The 20,144-nt window shown below is 41.9% G+C and overlaps 1 protein-coding gene across 1 annotated transcript in view; it reads right to left on the bottom strand.

Annotated features, from left to right (window-relative positions):
- The window catches only part of LOC106576178 (death domain-containing protein CRADD), a 34,851-nt gene extending 17,594 nt beyond the window's left edge, over positions 1 to 17,257 (bottom strand). Inside the window, exon 1 of the mRNA XM_014153154.3 lies at positions 16,616 to 17,257. Coding sequence (XP_014008629.1) covers positions 16,616 to 16,994 — 379 coding nt within the window. The 5' untranslated portion in view covers positions 16,995 to 17,257. The remainder of the gene's footprint in view (positions 1 to 16,615) is intronic.
- Between the last annotated feature and the right edge of the window lie 2,887 nt (positions 17,258 to 20,144).

Here is a 20,144-nt window from a genome sequence, read left to right as displayed (position 1 = left end):
ACATGCCAAATAGATAGGGTCCTTCTACGAACACACTACAATCTATTTGCTGGCCAGGGTTGTACCACTGAAGGTTGTCGTCCTGATAATCAGTGTACGATAATAACATGTTTTCAATGGCACAGGAGATAAAAAGGGACTATCTAGATTAGATATGTTCCCGATGGTCATATCTGATCACCATGGCAACAGGTGACTAACCACTAACATCTTCAAATCTGCTCCCATTTAGCCATAGCCTCCTGTACATGATAAAGGTAGGCGGCAAGGTTTCCATTAGCCGGTAAACGCTGGCTTTTTGCCGATATATATATATTTTTTAAAGCAGATAATGTTGCCGGCCAAATCGTCCGGGACAACAAGAAAAAAAAAAAAACATAATTTGGCAATGGATTTAATTAATTGATGTACCAGTCCATTTACTCTACCTTCAAAGGCAAATATACTTCATAGGCTTATAAATTCTCAAGCTTAGTGTCGAGAGTGTGCAATTTATTTTTACTCACGCAAAAGACAAGGTTCTCAAAGGGGAATTCAGCTAAGTGTACCCTGAATGGATAAAAATTGGTGAAGATTGTGTTGATTATCCCTGTTTCCAGTATGCTCGGCGAGAGGGGATTCTTTGTCCAAAACAGAGTAAAGATGGAGCCTTCTTGAGGACAATGTAACGAGGCTGATGCACATCGCAAGCTGCTCCAAGGAGTTTGACAGTGTTGACTTCCCAACAGCAGCGGCTCACTTTGAGCAGGCCAAGGTTGGGCACAAATGCAAGTGAATTTGAGGCAAACTGTGTTAGTCCGGCCCCATCCTAGCAGTTCTGCTGCCGCCTTTGGCAAGATCATCACATGCTGTTCGTGTCATGTACAGTTGAAGTCGGAAGTTTACATACACTTAGGTTGGAGTCATTAAAACTTGTTTGTTTTTCAACCACTCCACAAATTTCTTGTTAACAAACTGTAGTTTTGGCAAGTCGGTTAGGACATCTACCGGAAGTGTTCGGTGGGAATGCTAGTTCTGAATGTCACATGCTAATGTAAAAAGCTGGTTTTTGATATAAATATGAACTTGATTGAACAAAACATGCATGTATTGTATAACAATGTCCTAGGAGTGTCATCTGATGAAGATCAAAGGTTGGTGCTGCATTTAGCTGTGGTTTTGGTTTTTGTGACATTATATGCTAGCTTGAAAAATGGGTGTCTGATTATTTCTGGCTGGGTACTCTGCTGACAATCTAATGTTTTGCTTTCATTGTAAAGCCTTTTTGAAATCGGACAGTGTAGTTAGATTAACTTCTCTAGGGCCAGTGGGACGATTTCGTCCCACCTACGTAACAGCCAGTGGAATCCTGTGGCGCGTTATTCAAATACCTTAGAAATGCTATTACTTCAATTTCTCAAACATATGACTATTTTACACCATTTTAAAGACAAGACTCTCGTTAATCTAACCACACTGTCCGATTTCAAAAAGGCTTTACAACGAAAGCAAAACATTAGATTATGTCAGCAGAGTACCCAGCCAGAAATAATCAGACACCCATTTTTCAAGCTAGCATATAATGTCACATAAACCCAAATCACAGCTAAATGCAGCACTAACCTTTGATGATCTTCATCAGATGACAATCTTAGGACATTATGTTATACAATACATGCTTGTTTTGTTCAATCAAGTTCATATTTATATCAAAAAACAGCTTTTTACATTAGCATGTGACGTTCAGAACTAGCATACCCCCCGCAAACTTCCGGTGAATTTACTCAATTACTCACGATAAACGTTCACAAAAAACCTAATTATTTTAAGAATTATAGATACAGAACTCCTCTATGCACTCGCTATGTCCGATTTTAAAATAGCTTTTCGGTGAAAGCACATTTTGCAATATTCTAAGTAGATAGCCCGGCATCACAGGGCTAGCTATTTAGACACCCAGCAAGTTTAGCCCTCACCAAAGTCAGATTTACTATAAGAAAAATGTTATTACCTTTGCTGTTCTTCGTCAGAATGCACTCCCAGGACTTCTACTTCAATAACAAATGTTGGTTTGGTTCAAAATAATCCATAGTTATATCCAAATAGCAGTGTTTTGTTCGTGCGTTCAAGACACTATCCGAAAGGGTAAAGAAGGGTGACGCGCCCGACGCGTTTCGTGACAAAAAAATTCTAAATATTCCATTACAGTACTTCGAAGCATGTCAACCGCTGTTTAAAATAAATGTTTATGCCATTTTTCTCGTAAAAAAGCGATAATATTCCGACCGGGAAATCGTGTTTTAGTACAAAGAGAGAAAATAAAAACATGGTGTCGCCCCATGCACGCGCCTCAGTCTGATGGTCCTCTGATAGACCACTTACCAAAGGCGCTAATGTTTTTCAGCCAGGGGCTGGAATTACATCATTCAGCTTTTTCCCAAATTCTGAGAGCCTACGGGAGCCGTAGGAAGTGTCACGTTACAGCAAAGATCCTAAGTTTTCAATAAAAAGAGTCAAGAAGCCCAAGGAATGGTCAGAGAGGGCACTTCCTGTACAGAATCTTCTCAGGTTTTTGCCTGCCATATGAGTTCTGTTATACTCACAGACACCATTCAAACAGTTTTAGAAACTTTAGGGTGTTTTCTATCCAAAGCCAATAATTATATGCATATTCTAGTTTCTGGGCAGTAGTAATAACCAGATTAAATCGGGTACGTTTTTTATCCGGCTGTGTAAATACTGCCCCCTAGCCCTAACAGGTTAACGAGAGTCTTGTCTTTAAAATGGTGTAAAATAGTCATATGTTTGAGAAATTGAAGTTATAGCATTTGAGGTATTTGTATTTCGCGCCACGCGATTCCACTGGGCGTTGACTAGGGTGGGACGCAAACGTCCCACCTAGCCCAGAGAGGTTAACAAGTGACATCAATAAGGGATCATAACTTTCACCTAGATTCACCTGGTCAGTCTATGTCATGGAAAGAGCATGTTTAGTACACTCAGTGTATATCACACATGACAAGCCACGACCTCACGATATTTCAAATTACAATAAACATTTAACATCATCCAGAAGCACTGTAAAAAGAGAGATCATTTGAGCTTTGGAAACAAGTGCTTTCATAAGTGCATGGCGCGGGCCTCATTTCACAAGAGCATTGTAAAGTAAGCCCTCAATGATTGTTGATTAGACCTAATTAAAATGTTCATGCCTAGGCTAAATTAAAAGTAGAGGCCTAGATTGCATTTGAAAACAGCTGTGTTTTGGTATTTATTCATTAAAATGTTAATGCAAATAGCCATCAAGACAGGTCTTTCGCAAGTTATATTATACTTTGAAGTTGTGTTTTATTACTGTGTAGGTGACTTGTTCTTCTAGGCTAAATGTTATTTTCTTTTTTTAAATGATATTCATTTGATTTATAGCAGAGATGAAGATGCACATTTATATTTACAGGGTCATTTCTATTCTGATATGATTTACAATAAACAAAAAAAAGTTATTTGAGCACCATGTCTGAACGCCCTAATGCATTATGCCCCAATACATATGGATGTCCGGTAAATTTCTCAAATGTCCAGTAAATTACAAATTTCCTAATGGAAACCCTGGTAGACAGCTAGTCTAATTCTCCTGTCACACGCTGTTCTGTGTAAGAGATAACCTACACAGCATTGGCTCTTAGCAGGCAGTGCAGGAAGAGGTAAAGCTGTAACGCAGGGGTGGGCAACTCCAGTCCTCAAGGCCCTGATTGGTGTCACACTTTTTCTTCATCCCTAGCAAACACAGCTGATTCATCAAAATGCATTCTAAACTGAAGATCATGATTAGGTGATTATTGGAGTCAGGTGTGTTTAGCTGGGGCAGAACTGTGACACCAATCAGGCCCTCGAGGACTGGAATTGCCCACCTCTGCTCTGACGACATGTTAAGTTATGATGAGAGGACATATAGTACCAGCATCTATCCAATCAGGTGCTTACAGGAATCCCTTACTGGTGGAGATCAGAGACCATGGTAACCTGAGCGCTGATAGAGGAGGGATGCATGTCTTCTGTGTCACTCTGCATCAGCAGAGGAGCAGGAGGGAACAGGGAGTGACAGCATGTGTTACAAACAAATACACTGGTGACAATAAAACGTATTTAATACAATCCTGTGTGTGTGTGTGTGTGTGTGTGTGTGTACTGGGCAGCGAGTGAAGCAGGGACGAGGTAAGGGTTATTGAAAAATAGATAATACCATCATGGTTTCCAAGGCAACCCACCAATGTCCTCTGTTGCCATCATAACAGGAGTGGGGGAAGCTGGGGATAAACGCAGAGCACATCCATACATTTATGTGAATTACGCCAAATGATTCAGTGAGAGAGGCCTGTATAAAATGCATGAAATCCTGTTCAGGCTAAATGATCGTTTTCAGAACGCCAGACTCGCCCCACTGTGTTCAATCAACTAGAATAAAAGCCTTTAGAAAGTGAAGGCTCTCGTCCTCCACCTGAAACGCTCTCCTTGCACACAGTTCTTTGTGCTGCTGCTTCTAGGAAATCAGAGAGCAGCTTCTTTTCTCTTTTTCCCCTCCCTGTCCATCCCCCCCACGACTATTTTTTTTTACAATCTGAACAGTTGGGAGGGGGTTAGCACAGGAGGGCTAGAGAGAGAAAAATAGAGAACAGACAAATGGCTTTGATTAAATATTTTTCCTAGAAAGGAGGATGCAGTGTGTGCCTGACCTCAGTGCTAGCGCTGAGAATGAAAACAGCTTTCAGAGAAACTAGGCCTGTGAGAAACGACACACTCACGCCCTAGACAGTCCCAAAAACAAACAGACTTCTTCCTCGCCATCTTCCCTTTTCTGCACGGACACTGTACATTCAAAATAAAAATTAAGGCTTCCAGTTATACTGTCTATGGTTAGGCCTACATGTGTTCCACACCGTCACATGTTGAAATGTCTAAATGTTTAGTATGTGCCAAAGAAAAAGCTACAAATAATTTGTTTTGTCCAAACAATTCATACAAAAGTATAGCTGGGCGATATGGCCCCAAAAAAAATCTTCTACATTTTTATTATGGCCGATTCACGATATACTGTATATGTCGATTTTGTAATGTTCGCCAAATAAGCTTTGATGCACAATTAAAGATAAAAACACTATTTCAAACTGTCAGGAATAATCAAATGAATTCAGTGCTTGTGATAGTATACCTAGGCTAACTATAAGCCTTCCACAACCATAATTCCCACTAATAATTTTAACCTGCTTATTTTTCTGACTTTCATGAAAATGCAATTTTTTAACAAATTTAACCAGAACCACACACATCCACTAATACATTTATTGTAGCAGGCATTATAGAAAATGAACAATCTCTCAAGCACAAGCCCATGTGCTTTATATTTCAAGTCTAGGCAACTTGGATATGTTTGCTTGCTAACATGGTAGAACAGTTATGAACACACCCTCTGGGCCGTCTCCAACTGTTTAAACAACAGCGCCTGTTCACTTTATTTAGATGTTGAAATCAAGTGTCTTACCTGGATAGGAACATACTTATTTCTCAGAATGAGAATGAAACTGAGCATACATTTCCCATAACATGTTCATTGATATTCTCGTTTTAGTAGGGTCTGTTCTACATTTTGGTAGTTGAGACATAAAAAAGGGTATTGTTTGAAAGCTTAAGTTCTCATCCATTACATTAAAAGATTGTCTGAGCGTTTCGGTGTCAATATGAGATTCTGTTGGACCAAACCTCAAACGCAAATAACGAGTTTAAACTGCATGTCGTGAGAGAGGAATTAGTTATCTTTCGTATTGGTTGCGAGTGGCAGGGCCTTGGTGTCTGTGAGAGTGAGAAGGTACACAGTGCACACAGCACAGAAGGAGCAAAGGAGACTAGAACAAAGAGACACAGAAAACTCAAAAAAATACAAATAAAAACCTAGATTATTGTGACAATTGGAACATTGTGTTCAAACATTAATTCGATATGTCACCCAGCCCTATACAAAAGTAGTAGTGGCCCTCAGTCCTCTGATCCTCATTACTGATTGGGTCACTAGTCTGCAGGTATTACAACACAGTCGACTAACGTCATTATTGGCAGTAGCTAGCTGCTACTGGAAACCACTTAGTTTAATTCCATTAAATAGAATTAGGGATTTTTTTTCATAAATTCATGAACAGAACTGATAAATTCATGAATAGTTGGTGATACCAACTAGGCATACATTTTTAAAAACATTTTACTGAATGAAACCATGGCATTTCTGTCGTATTAGTGGCCTTCAGATAAGGACACGGATGCCAGTGACCTCCAGGATGGTTTTATGGTGAGTTTACTGACCTTTTATTCACAAAAAGTTGGATGCGAGAGAAAAACATGAGGATCGATTTAACAAAACAGAGCTAGAGTAAACATCCACCAGAATGAGATGTTTACACGTCTTGATCAAGTGCCAAAGACGATGTTTGTGCCGTATTTCTGGAGCTAACCATTTAAGGTTGTGATGCTGTTGCCATGTGGAAATCTAGGATGGCTTTAGAACAGAGTAGTCCACTCTATAACCGTCATTTAATGTGCTGCCATTGATTATGCCTGTGCTGTCCATCGCGTTTATAATAGAAGAAATGTGGTGTCACGCAGAATTTCAATTAGTGGAAGTCTCGAGGTTCTGCTCGCCTGAGTTAGAATACCTCATGATAAGCTGTAGAACATACTATTTACTAAGAGAGTTTATCTATATTTTCCTAGCTGTCATTTTACCACCACAGACCGATGCTGGCACTAAGACTGCACTCAACGAGCTGTATAGGGTCATAAGCAAACAAGAAAATGCTCATCCAGAGGTGGCGCTCCTAGTCATCAGTGTTCTGAATGCAGGAAAACTGAAATCCATCTTACCTCATTTCTACCAGCCGGTCACCTTTGCAACTAGAGGCGAACACCCCCCCCCCCCAAAAAAAAACCTCTAGACCACCTTTAATCTACACACAGAAACGCATACAAAGCTATCCATTTGGCAAATTTGGCCATAATTCTATGCTCCTAATTCCTGTTTAGAACCAAAAACTCAAACTAAGTACCAGTGACATGCTCAATACGGAAGTAGTCAGATGAAGCGGATGCTAAGCTACAGGACTGTTTTGCTAGCACAGACTGGAATATGTTCCGGGATTTATCTAATGGCATTGAGGAGTTTACCACATCAGTCACTAGCTTCATTAATAAGTGCATCGACAACATCCCCACACATGACCGTATGTTCATATCGAACCAGAAGCCATGGATTACAGGCAACATGCGCTGAGCTAAAGGCTAGAGCTGCCGCTTTCAAGGAGGACACAAATCTGGATGCTTATAAGAAATTCCGTTACGCCCTCCGATGTACCATTAAACAGGCAAAGCGTCAAAACAGGACTAAGATGGAATTCTACTACACGGGCTCTGACGCTTGTCAGATGTGGCAGGCCTTGCAAACTATCACAGATTACAAAAGGAAACCCACCCGCGAGCTGCCCAGTGACACAAGCCTACCAGACAAGCTAAATGCCTTCTATGCTTGCATCGAGGCAAGCAACACTGAGCCATGCATGAGAGCACCAGCTGTTCCGGATGACTGAGATCACGCTCACCGTAGTCGATGTGAGTAAGACATTTAAATGGGTTAACATTCACAAGGCGGCAGGGCCAGTAGAATTACTAGGACGCATTCTCATAGCATGCTCTGACCAGCTGGCAAATGTCCTCACTTACATTTTTCAATCCATCCCTGACCCAGTCTAATACATACGTTTCAAGCAGACCACCATAGTCCCTGTGCCCAATAATACCAAGGTAACCTGTCTAAATGACTATCGCACCATAATCACTCACATCTAGAGCTATGAAATGCTTTGAAAGAGTGGTCATGGCACACAACACCATCATCCCAGATACATTGTACCCACTCCAATTTGCATACCGCCCCAACAGATCCACAGATGATGCAATCCACACTGCCCTTTCCCACCTGGACAAGAGGAACACCTGTGAGAATGTTGTTCATTGACTACAGCTCAGCGTTCAACACCATAGTACCCTCAAGAGCTCATCAGTGAAGCTAAGGACCCTGGAACTGGACACCCTCTGCAACTCGATCCTGGACTTCCTGACAAGCCGCCCCCAGGTGGTGAGGGTAGGCAACAATACATCCGTCACACTGACCCTCAACATGGGGGGCCCACAGGGGTGGGTGCTTAGTCCCCTCCTGTACTCTCTGTTCACCCACAACTACGTGGCCGTGCACAACTCCAACACCATCATTAAGTTGGCCGACGACACGGTGGTAGGCCTGATCACCGACGATGAGACAGCCTATAGGGAGATCACAGGAGATCCCTCAACATCAGCAAGACAAAGGAGCTGATTGTGGACTACCGAGCACACCCCCATTCACATCGACACTGCTCCCCCTACGGACCTTCTACCCCCCTGCTGCTCCCCCTACGGACCTTCTACCCCCCTGCTGCTCCCCCTACGGACCTTCTACCCCCCTGCTGCTCCCCCTACGGACCTTCTACCCACCTGCTGCTCCCCCTACGGACCTTCTACCCACCTGCTGCTCCCCCTACGGACCTTCTACCCACCTGCTGCTCCCCCTACGGACCTTCTACCCACCTGCTGCTCCCCCTACGGACCTTCTACCCACCTGCTGCTCCCCCTACGGACCTTCTACCCACCTGCTGCTCCCCCTACGGACCTTCTACCCCCCTGCTGCTCCCCCTACGGACCTTCTACCCCCCTGCTGCTCCCCCTACGGACCTTCTACCCCCCTGCTGCTCCCCCTACGGACCTTCTACCCCCCTGCTGCTCCCCCTACGGACCTTCTACCCCCCTGCTGCTCCCCCTACGGACCTTCTACCCCCTGCTGCTCCCCCTACGGACCTTCTACCCCCTGCTGCTCCCCCTACGGACCTTCTACCCCCTGCTGCTCCCCCTACGGACCTTCTACCCACCTGCTGCTCCCCCTATGGACCTTCTACCCACCTGCTGCTCCCCCTATGGACCTTCTACCCACCTGCTGCTCCCCCAATGGACCTTCTACCCCCCTCCAGACATTTGTCATTGTTACAGTTGTAAATATGTATATTATTATTTCATTCATTTCGCTTTTTGACCTGCACTGTTGGAGCACGAAGTTTAAGAATTTCACTGTACCCTGCAATAACATCTGCGACCCTGTGCATGTGACTAATAAAAACTCATCTAATCTAAAGGAGGCTGAAAAGATTTGCCATGGGCCCTCAGATCCTCAAAAAGTTGAACAGCTGCACCATTGAGAGCATCTTGAATGGCTGCAACACCGCTTGGGTATGGCAACTGCTTGGCATCCTCCCGCAAGGAACTATAGGTTAGTGCGTATGGCCCTTTATTATCTGTCACTTTAACAAAAATAAACGCAACATGCTACAATTACAGTTAATAAGGAAATCAGTAAATTGAAATAAATTCATTAGGCCCTAATCTATGGATTTCACATGGCCAGGCAGGGCCGCAGCCATGGGTGGGCATAGGCCCACCCACTTGGGAGTCTGCGGTTGTAAGGCCGGTTGTAAGTACTGGGAAATTCTCTAAAACGATGTTGGAGGCAGCTTACGGTAGAGAAATGGACATTAAATTGTCTGGCAACAGCTCTGGTGGAGATTCCTGCAGTCAGGGTGCCAATTGCACACTCCCTCAAAACTTAAGACATCTGTGGCATTGTGTTGTGTGACAAAACTGCACATTTTAGAGTGGCCTTTCACTGTCTCCAGCACAAGGTGCACCGCGTAACGATCGTGCTGTTTATTCAACTTCATGATGTCACACCTGTCAGGTGGATGGATTATCTTGGAAAAGGAGAAATGCTCACTAACAGATGTAAACAAATTTGTGCACAATATTTTAGAGAAATAAGCTTTTTGCGCATATGGAACATTTCTGGGATCTTTAATTTCAGCTCATGAAACATTGGACCAACACTTTACATGTTGCGTTTATAATTTTGTTCTGTATAGTTATAAACTCAGCAAAAAAAGAAATGTCCCTTTCTTAGGACCCTGTCTTTCAAAGATAATTCGTAAAAATCCAAATAACTTCACATATCTTCATTGTAAAGGGTTTAAACACTGTTTCCCATGCTTGTTCAATGACCCATAAACAATTAATGAATATGCAACTGTGGAACGGTCGTTAAGACATTAACAGCTTACAGACGGTAGGCAATTAACCTGTTGGGGCTAGGGGGCAGTATTTGCACGGCTGGATAAAAAAATGTACCCGATTTAATCTGGTTACTAATCCTACCCAGTAACTAGAATATGCATATACTTATTATATATGGATAGAAAACACCCTAAAGTTTCTAAAACTGTTTGAATGGTGTCTGTGAGTATAACAGAACTCATTTGGCAGGCAAAACCCTGAGACATTTTCTGACAGGAAGTGGATACCTGATGTGTTGTATTACCTTTAAACCTATGCCATTGAAAAACACAGGGGCTGAGGAATATTTTGGCACTTCCTATTGCTTCCACTAGATGTCACCAGCCTTTACAAAGTGTTTTGAGTCTTCTGGAGGGAGATCTGACCGAACAAGAGCCATGGAACGATGATGGCCCATTAGACACCTGGCGCGCGAGTTCATGTTGGGTACCCTCGTTCCAATACGTTATAAAAGAGAATGCATTCGTCCACCTTGAATATTATTCATGTTCTGGTTAAAAAAGGCCCTAATGATTTATGCTATACAACGTTTGACATGTTTGAACGAACGTAAATATATTTTTTCCCCTCGTTCATGAAGTGAAGTCCGGCGGGCTTAGATCATGTGCTAACAAGACGGAGATTTTTGGACATAAATGATGAGCTTTTTTGAACAAAACTACATTCGTTATGGACCTGTGATACCTGGAAGTGACATCTGATGAAGAGAATCAAAGGTAATGGATTATTTACATAGTATTTTCGATTTTAGATCTCCCCAACATGGTGGCTAGTCTGTATCGCAACGCGTATTTTTCTGGGCGCAGTGCTCAGATTATTGCAAAGTGTGATTTCCCAGTAAGGTTATTTTTAAATCTGGCAAGTTGATTGCGTTCAAGAGATGTAAATCTATAATTCTTTAAATGACAATATAATATTTTACCAATGTTTTCTAATTTTAATTATTTCATTTGTGGCGCTGACTTGAATGCCGGTTATTGGAGGGAAACGATTTCCTGAACATCAACGCCACAGTAAAACGCTGTTTTTGGATATAAATATGAACTTGATAGAACTAAAAATGCATGCATTGTCTAACACAATGTCCTAGGAGTGTCATCTGTTGGAGATTGTAAAAGGTTAGTGCATAATTCTAGCTGATTTATGGTTTTGGTGACGCCTGTCTTTGAATTGGCACAACATTACACACAACTCTTGTAAATGTACTGTCCTAACATACTCTAAATTTATGCTTTCGCCGTAAAACCTTTTTGAAATCGTAAAACGTGGTTAGATTAAGGAGATGTTTATCTTTCAAAGGGTGTAAAATAGTTGTATGTTTGAAAAATTTGAATTTTGACATTTATTTGGATTCAAATTTGCCGCTCTTGAAATGCACCTGGTGTTGATGGAGTGCACCACGGGTGGGACGCTTGCGTCCCACCTAGCCCATAGAGGTTAAGGTCACAGTTATGAAAACATAGGACACTAAAGAGGCCTTTCTACTGACTGAAAAACACCAAAAGAAAGATGCCTAGGGTCCCTGCTCATCTGCGTGAACGTGCCTTAGGCATGCTGCAAGGAGGCATGAGGACTGCAGATGTGGCCAGGGCAATAATTTGCCATGTCCGTACTGTGAGACGCTTAAGACAGAGCTACAGGATGGACAGCTGATCGTCCTCGCAGTGGCAGATCACGTGTAACACCTGCACAGGATCGGTACATCCGAACATCACACCTGCGGGACAGGTACAGGATGGCAACAACAACTGCCCGAGTTACACCAGGAACACACAATCCCTCCATCAGTGCTCAGACAGTTTGCTGAAAATAAACGCAGTTGACAGTGAGACGTTTCTTTTTTGCTGAGTTGATGCATATATCTGCATTGTTGGGAGTTGGCCTACGCATTTCATTGTTAGTCTTAGGGCTGTGACAGTCTTGGAATTTGAGGTTAAGGTAATTGTCCAGACCAATGTACAGTCGTGGCCAGAAGTTTTGAGAAGGACACAAATATACATTTTCAGTCTGCTGCCTCAGTTCGTATGATGGCAATTTGCATATACTCCAGAATGTTATGAAGAGTGATCAGATGAATTGCAAAGTCCCTCTTTGCCATGCAAATGAAATGAATCCCCCAAAAACATTTCCACTGCATTTCAGCCCTGCCACAAAAGGACCACCTGACATCATGTCAGTGATTCTCTCGTTAACACAGGTGTGAGTGTTGACGAGGACAAGGCTGGAGATCACTCTGTCATGCTGATTGAGTTAGAATAACAGACTGGAAGCTTCAAAAGGAGGGTGGTGCTTGGAATCATTGTTCTTCCTCTGTCAACCATGGTTACCTGCAAGGAAACACGTGCCGTCATCATTGCTTTGCACAAAAGGGGCTTCACAGGCAAGGATATATTGCACCTAAATCAACCATTTATCAGATCATCAAGAACTTCAAGGAGAGCGGATCAATTGTTGTTTAGAATGCTTCAGGGCGCCCAAGAAAGTCCACCAAGCACCAGAACAATCTCCTAAAGTTGATTCAGCTGCGGTATCGGGGCACCACCAGTACAGAGCTTGCTCGGGAATGGCAGCATGCAGGCGTGAGTGCATCTGCACGCACAGTGAGGTGAAGACTTTTGAAGGATGGCCTGGTGTCAAGAAGGGCAGCAAAGAAGCCACTTCTCTTCAGGAAAAACATCAGGGACAGACTGATATTCTGCAAAAGGTACAGGGATTGGACTGCTGAGGACTGGGGTAAAGTCATCTCCTCTGACGAATCCCCTTTCCGATTGTTTGGGGCACCCGGAAAAAAGCTTGTCCGGAGAAGACAAGGTGAGCGCTACCATAAATCCTGTGTCTTGCCAACAGTAAATGCATCCTGAGACCATTTAAGTGTGGGGTTGATTCTCAGCCAAGGGAGTGGGCTCACTCACAATTTTGCCTAAGAACACAGCCATGAATAAAGAATGGTACCAACACATCCTCCGAGAGCAACTTCTCCAAACCATCCAGGAACAGTTTGGTGACGAACAATGCCTTTTCCAGCATGATGGAGCACCTTGCCATAAGGCAAAAGTAATAACTAAATGGCTCGGGGAACAAAACATCGATATTTTGGGTCCATGGCCAGGAAACTCCCCAGACCTTAATCCCATTGAGAATTTGTGGTCAATCTTCAAGAGGCAGGTGGACAAACAAAAACCCACAAATTCTGACAAACTCCAAGCATTGATTATGCAAGAATGGGCTGCCATCAGTCAGGATGTGGCCCAGAAGTTAATTGACAGCATGCCAGGGCGGATTGCAGAGGTCTTGAAAAAGAAGGGTCAACACTGCAAATATTGACTCTTTCCATCAACTTCATGTAATTGTCAATAAAAGCCTTTGACACGTATGAAATGCTTGTAATTATACTTCAGTATTCCATAGTAACATCTGACAAAAATATCTAAAGACACTGAGGCAGCAGACTTTGTGAAAATTAATATTTGTGTCATTCTCAAAACGTTTGGCCACGACTGTACATCGTCATAACAGTTCATGAGAGGGGGGGGGGGGGGGGGGTTCAAAAAAGGGAGATCACAATTCTGTTTGCACACATGGATGTGTCTTAATAAAACCAATTTGAAACAAGCCATTACACTTCGTTATTATCATTTATGTTATTACGTATAAATATTAATCCACAAATTAAGAAATGCCAGGTTGGAGAGGATGTCGCATTTTCATATTGACACGACAATAAAGATATGCCTACCTTGTCAGCTTTTCTGCATATCATATTTTTTTTTTTAAATACAGTCCTATTTCATTCATACCAAGTCTGATGGATTCTCTCCCACTTTTCCAGAACTATTAGCATAATGTTACAAACCCTGATGCAGTGGTCATTCGAAGGCCGTGGCATTGGCATATGTTCTTCAAAAAGGACGCCGTAATGAGAGAAATAATATAGCCTAAGCTACTGAAAAATCAGCTTTTGACAAGGTTAAAGTCATGACAGGAGCATTTGATTGTTATTTACATTTTTAAATGTAACTTTTATTTACCTAGGCAAGTCAATTAATAACAAATTCTTATTTACAATGACGGATTACACCGGCCAAATCCGGACGACACTGGGGCAAGTGTTTGCTGCCTATGGGACGCCCAATCACGGCCGATTGTGATAAAACCTGGATTCGAACCACGGTGTCTGTAGTGACGTCTCTAGCACTGAGATGCAGTGCCTTAGACTGCTGTGCCACTATAGGCCTATATTAAAGAGATGGAGTCCAGACAGGCTACTTTCTGAATGGACATATAGGCCTATAGAGAGAGTCAGTGAACTCTCACATGCACACCCCTGTAAAAGCACCCGTCAATCAAAGACAACAGCGTATGCCAGACAAGAGCAAATATTCCTAATTTCCTTAAAACGTGTAAAAAATGTAATAAAACTACAGTAGGCCTGCCTTAGGCTTTCTGAAAGTAGGCTATAAGATAATGAATTGACAAGGAAAATATGAAGGGGACGAGCTATGCTATAGTATGAAGTGGAAATTGACCATCAAAATAGAAACAAATCAACGACCATAGCCTATTTATCAGCGACAATGATTATCAAGGGGAGAGTGTTTGGAAAGATTTTTCAAATACTGTGAGGAACTATTAAAATTTGAATGGATGTAAAAAAATATATATGTTTTTTTAAAAGACTGAGAAGCTCAATGTATTAGTGGTGGTGAGTTAAGACAATCAGACATCCCCAAATGGGCACCTTCCTACATTTGACATTTGCAGACCAGGTACTTCTATATGTGCTCAGGCGCACACACTCCATCAAGATTAAGAGGACATAGAAACCAGACGGATGCTCATTGCTCACTTTGAGCGAGTAAATGATGGTATGAAATAAATCCAAACCCAAAGAAAGTAAGGTAACCAAATGACAGGGATTGACATTAAATTGCCTGTTTTACAAACAGTAGGCTAACAACATGGGCATCCATAAAAGTGCATTGGGGGTCGACACTGTATAGCCTAGGCTACTTTGTGGAGATAGGAGGGCGGCAATTCGGCCAGGAACGGGCCTGATCAAGAAAAGATTCCATATCAAATTATACCATGCCAGGTTGGAGAGAATTGGCACATTGTCCATTTGACACAACATTAGCACATTATAGGCCTCAGAGCCAGAACAACCTTGAGTGCAGACAAATCCAACCTTTAAAAAAAAAATAAAAGAATACCAATTTATTTATTTACTAGCAAGCAAAGAAAATGTGCATTGGATAAGATTAGCTGCTGGAACGTCAAAGGACCGTTGGAAAGAGGAGGAGATGTAGAACGTTTAATAGACTAATTTAGCTAAACAATTGATTATAATCATTAGTGAAAACTCCTGCTATTAGGTAAAATGTATCTACATGAAAATAAAGTAAAACATTTTTTTGTTCATCCTAAAATTAATGTAGGCCTATTTAAATGGTTTTGACAGTTATTTTATTCAATTATCGTCACAGCCCTAGTTAGTCTACACCTGTTTACAAAGCATTTGACGGATAAAATGTGATTAGGAGCAACATTCAATTTCAAAGCTATTTTCTAGTTTCTCAGAATACAACAGATTTCTATGTTTTTAAGCGTTACAATTTTGGATGGATGCCAGAATGGTATTATGAAATGCTTGTGCAAAGGAAAGCCACAATTTTTTGTGTACTATGCAGACATATTGCAGTTATTGTTCAGATATATTGCAGGGCAATAGGCATAAAACTGCAACCAAATGTTAGAACCATAGAATTATGGGAATTAAGGGCCTTTCCGACCACGCACTATGCCTTTGAAACTCCCTGACAATCTCAGAACTGGTCAACATGTTGGGGCATTTAAAGCAGGCCTTTAAGACTAATCTCTATGGGCTGGCTTACCCTTCCTCCTATCTAATTGTTGCTTTCATGATATGGTTATATTTTATTTTAACATTTCTGTTCTTTATATTATGAAGTTTTATTTTATACAAGAATAATCTAAAAGTGTATAGTAAAAAGTGCTTTACAAAAGGTAATACATTATTAATATTGTTAAATTCTTTATTCTTTATATTTCTATTGTTACAACCAGTGCTCGACTTGGGCAGGAGCTCACCAGAACTCGCACCTCAAATGTTCTACTGCTCGAGTTCCTGCACGTCTTATAGAATATTAACATAAAAGTATTGCAGAGTTCACCTAACCATAAACAGTACCTGTACTCAAAAATAAGTACCAGCACCCATCAGTCCAAGCCCAGCACTGGTTTGAACTATGTTGGTTGGTTCTAGCTACCTATTCTATTTCTATGGTCTTTTGTCTGTACTAATGAATGGCCACTGAAAATCTAGCCTAACGTTAGTTTGACGTCAAACACATGGCAACAGACTCACCTGTTGGACTTTGCCCAGGTACATTGGGTTGCTCCAAGTTCTGGAGTAGCTCGTCTCTCACCCAAGTAAACTCTTCCTCCAGGGAATTCAGAAATGTACCAAATGCCCGCGGACCTCGGGTGGGAAGGATATCCAGCAGTCTCAACGTCTTCTTCTTGTTGCTTATTTGGGACTGAATCTCGTCCACCTGGCTCTCTGTTAAAATGTTCTCCTGGTACAGGAATTGAACTATGGTGTCATCAATTAAAATTTGATTGGACAGGTCCAGTCGGTTTTTCCTGAGTATTTCTTTGTGCCTCGGGTCCATAGTTGTCATGAAATAACTACCTAGTCGTACATAATGTCTACAAACAACTATTTCGTGAAGTGAACCCACCATAGCATTTATTTATTGGCTAACATTAGCTAGCTACGTTAACTAGCCAGCTAGATCGCCTTCATGTGACGTTGATTTGCTGCTAACGTTAACAGCAGCATATACGCAAAAGATTTCTTGTTTTTGTTGTCTCAACGTGAACAAAAACTAACCTTATTACATGATTAATTTCACGTCAACTGTCATTCCTCTTGTTTTACAATAACTTTCGGCACGCTCATCTGCTTACTTCCTCTTCTTTGAGATTGGGTTGGCGGATCACACCCAACTTTTACTGCGCATACAGCGCCACTTATTGTTCTGGAGTGTGAGGACAGTCACGGCCTAACTACATAAAATAAGCTTCATTAGTCCTGTTCCTTTAAGAAAGTAACATGGAACCCTTGACACCACTTTCCTCCCCCCACTACACCACTCATACCCCAACCCCATCCAGCCTCTCTAACCATTTCACATAATCTCTCCCTATCTACGTCATACAATTCACAAAATATCAACACATGCTCCACTGTTTACTCCACTAAACACTCATCACACAGGCCTGTTCCATGTCTCCCTATCATCCACAACGTGGCATTCAAATCTGTGTGCCCAGACGGTAGTTTACTCCACACATCACCCTCTCACCTAAATCCTCTCTCTCCAACTTCCTTTACTGACCGATGCACAAGATAAAATTGCCTTCCATTAGTACTAGCATCATGCTCCATTTGCCAAAAATCAGGCCCTTTTGCGCGGATCAAGGACTTGACTTCCCTGCAGCCCAGCGGGACCTGAATATCTACCCCCCTTCTCCTCACAGCACTCTTAGCCACCACATCGGCCTTCTCATTTACCCTCCACACCCATATTGCTGGGAACCCAGCAAAAGCTTACCCCCACTCCCATCCTCTGCAATCCCATTAACAGCACCATCATCTCCACAAACAATTCTCCCCTATCTGACCTGCCCGTCTTCACACTACTCAACACTGCAGCCGAATCAGAGCAGATCACCTCTCTGAGTGGTTTCATCTCCTCCACCAATCTCAAACCTAGAATCATCTATGCGGCCATCAACTCGGCCGCATAGACTGACACATAGTCAGTTAACCGCTTACATACTCCAACATTGAAACCTGGGATATACACCCCAGCCCTCAGCCTACCACTGACTGGATCCTTTGAACCATCTGTATGTATCCTTAAAAACAAATAATAGCGATTATCTATATATCTCTCCACACACCAAATAACATCCACACCCCATTCTCTCCTGCCCTCAATCGTATCCACATCTAAACTTGATTTCGGAAACGGCCACGGAGGAACGTTCTCCAATGCCCGTTTACTTCCTCATCAGGGGCACAGCTATGTAATGTCTGACTAAACTTGAGCCAAGTGGTCTTTCCTCTCTGATGGCTCTTCCCAAAAATATTCTGTCTGTGGCATAATTAACATGTCTCATGTTTATCTTGTAAACAATACATTTACTAAATGTAAATTTTTTCTTCTACTTCTGAAAAACAAAATTGCTACTGGATCTATTTGATAGGAAATAGATTTTACAAAAAAACTCTACAATTATTTTTTGCTTTTATGTCTGCCTTTAAACAGGCAGCCCAATTCAAATCTTTTTCCCAATTATGAGCAAAAGATCTGATCTGATTATTGGGCAAATGATCAGAACTGGGCTGCCTGTGTAAATAAACAGCTTTAGACTGATTTCTGTGTCAACAATAAAACAAAACAGTTTTCATTCTTATTAAACTAAAAACACTGTAAGTTGTGCTTGAAAGGTATAAGGTGAGGGAGCCGAAGCCTTGAGTATAAATCCCTGATGGCATCCCATGTGACACCAGTTAATGAGTTAAATCCATGTTGACAGGCAGGCCTCTATGTCATCATTGTCATGTTAATCTGACCTGCCATTTTCAGTTACATCTGAACCTCATGTCCCATCCGTGTGGCAATGTGCAGTGCCAGTGCAAAGCATTTTAACTCTCAGAACAGTGTCCAGTCTAAAACCTATATGGCTGCAGAACCAAGCCAACATAATTACATGAGAAAGCAAACAGAGAGGAAGGAACATTTCTGCATCTCTGGTGCTTAAGGGTGTTTATAATACTACAATAATAGAGATGTCCTGCACAATTAATATAAAACTTTCAAATGTGTCTAGCTGCACCCAGTTCTACATTACTGAACCATATCCAGATATAAGATCAGCTCTGAAACTCATGTCCCAACTGATCTGTTGAGGCTGTTACCAGGCTTCATATTTGCATGGTAGACTTGGATATGAATGACAAGAACAAGTATGCTGTATTTACCTTTTAAATATGCCAATAATAATAACGGTTACCAGAACAGGCTGGACCGGTGATTGATAACAGAAAGCGACTGACAGGTTTACAGTGAGAAAAAAAAGCCCTAGTGACCCGGTGAGAGCTTTGCATTCAACGACAGGCATCAGCTCTAGTAGGTCTACTTACTCTCCCTTCAGGGAGTGTCAGATAGCTTCCCTACAGCTGAGCAGGGGAAATCCTGACCCTAACCCATGGTCGATATGACAATTGAGAACCTTGTTCCATGTATTCTTCCTGTGCAACCGATCCTCAACGGTCTTACCTTTGAGTCCTGATTGATACAGTAGCTCTTTCGTTTCAGCCATTACAACAAGACTTTGTTTAAGTCTGCAGTTGTCTTGGATTATGAAAGCAGGAAGCAATGTGGAGTGAAATTGACCATTTCTGTAAAACAAACCTGTTTTATAACCTGTTCCTCTGTCATGTAAAGAAGCAAGTGTTACACCTCTAAGTGATGTATTATAAAGTAGTTGACAGTAGATGTGCTTTGCAGGTGACTTGAGGTATATAACATGAAGAGACAAGGCACACACATTATCAAGATGTAATTGGTTAGCAATCATTTATGAATGCAACACATCGGGAGATATTCCAAAGCTGCCTCTCCAATAGCACTACTTGCCCATTATCAACGTTTGTTCTTGGACCCAGTAGATTTCAGAAAAATGCTTTCTGCTACTGTCTGCACACAAAATCAGTCCATATTGAGTGCTCAGGTAGTTACCAAACAGGCAGGTTTTCCAACCTGCTAAATTTAAACCTTTCTTCTCGCTTACTGGGGTTAATGTGGTTTGGGACTGAGAAA

The sequence above is a fragment of the Salmo salar genome, chromosome 17, assembly GCF_965601325.2.
Source record: "Salmo salar chromosome 17, fSalSal1, whole genome shotgun sequence".
NCBI classification, from domain to species: Eukaryota; Metazoa; Chordata; class Actinopteri; order Salmoniformes; family Salmonidae; genus Salmo; species Salmo salar.
Note: the sequence above shows the minus strand (reverse complement) of the source record. Positions and strands in the feature narration are given on the sequence as shown.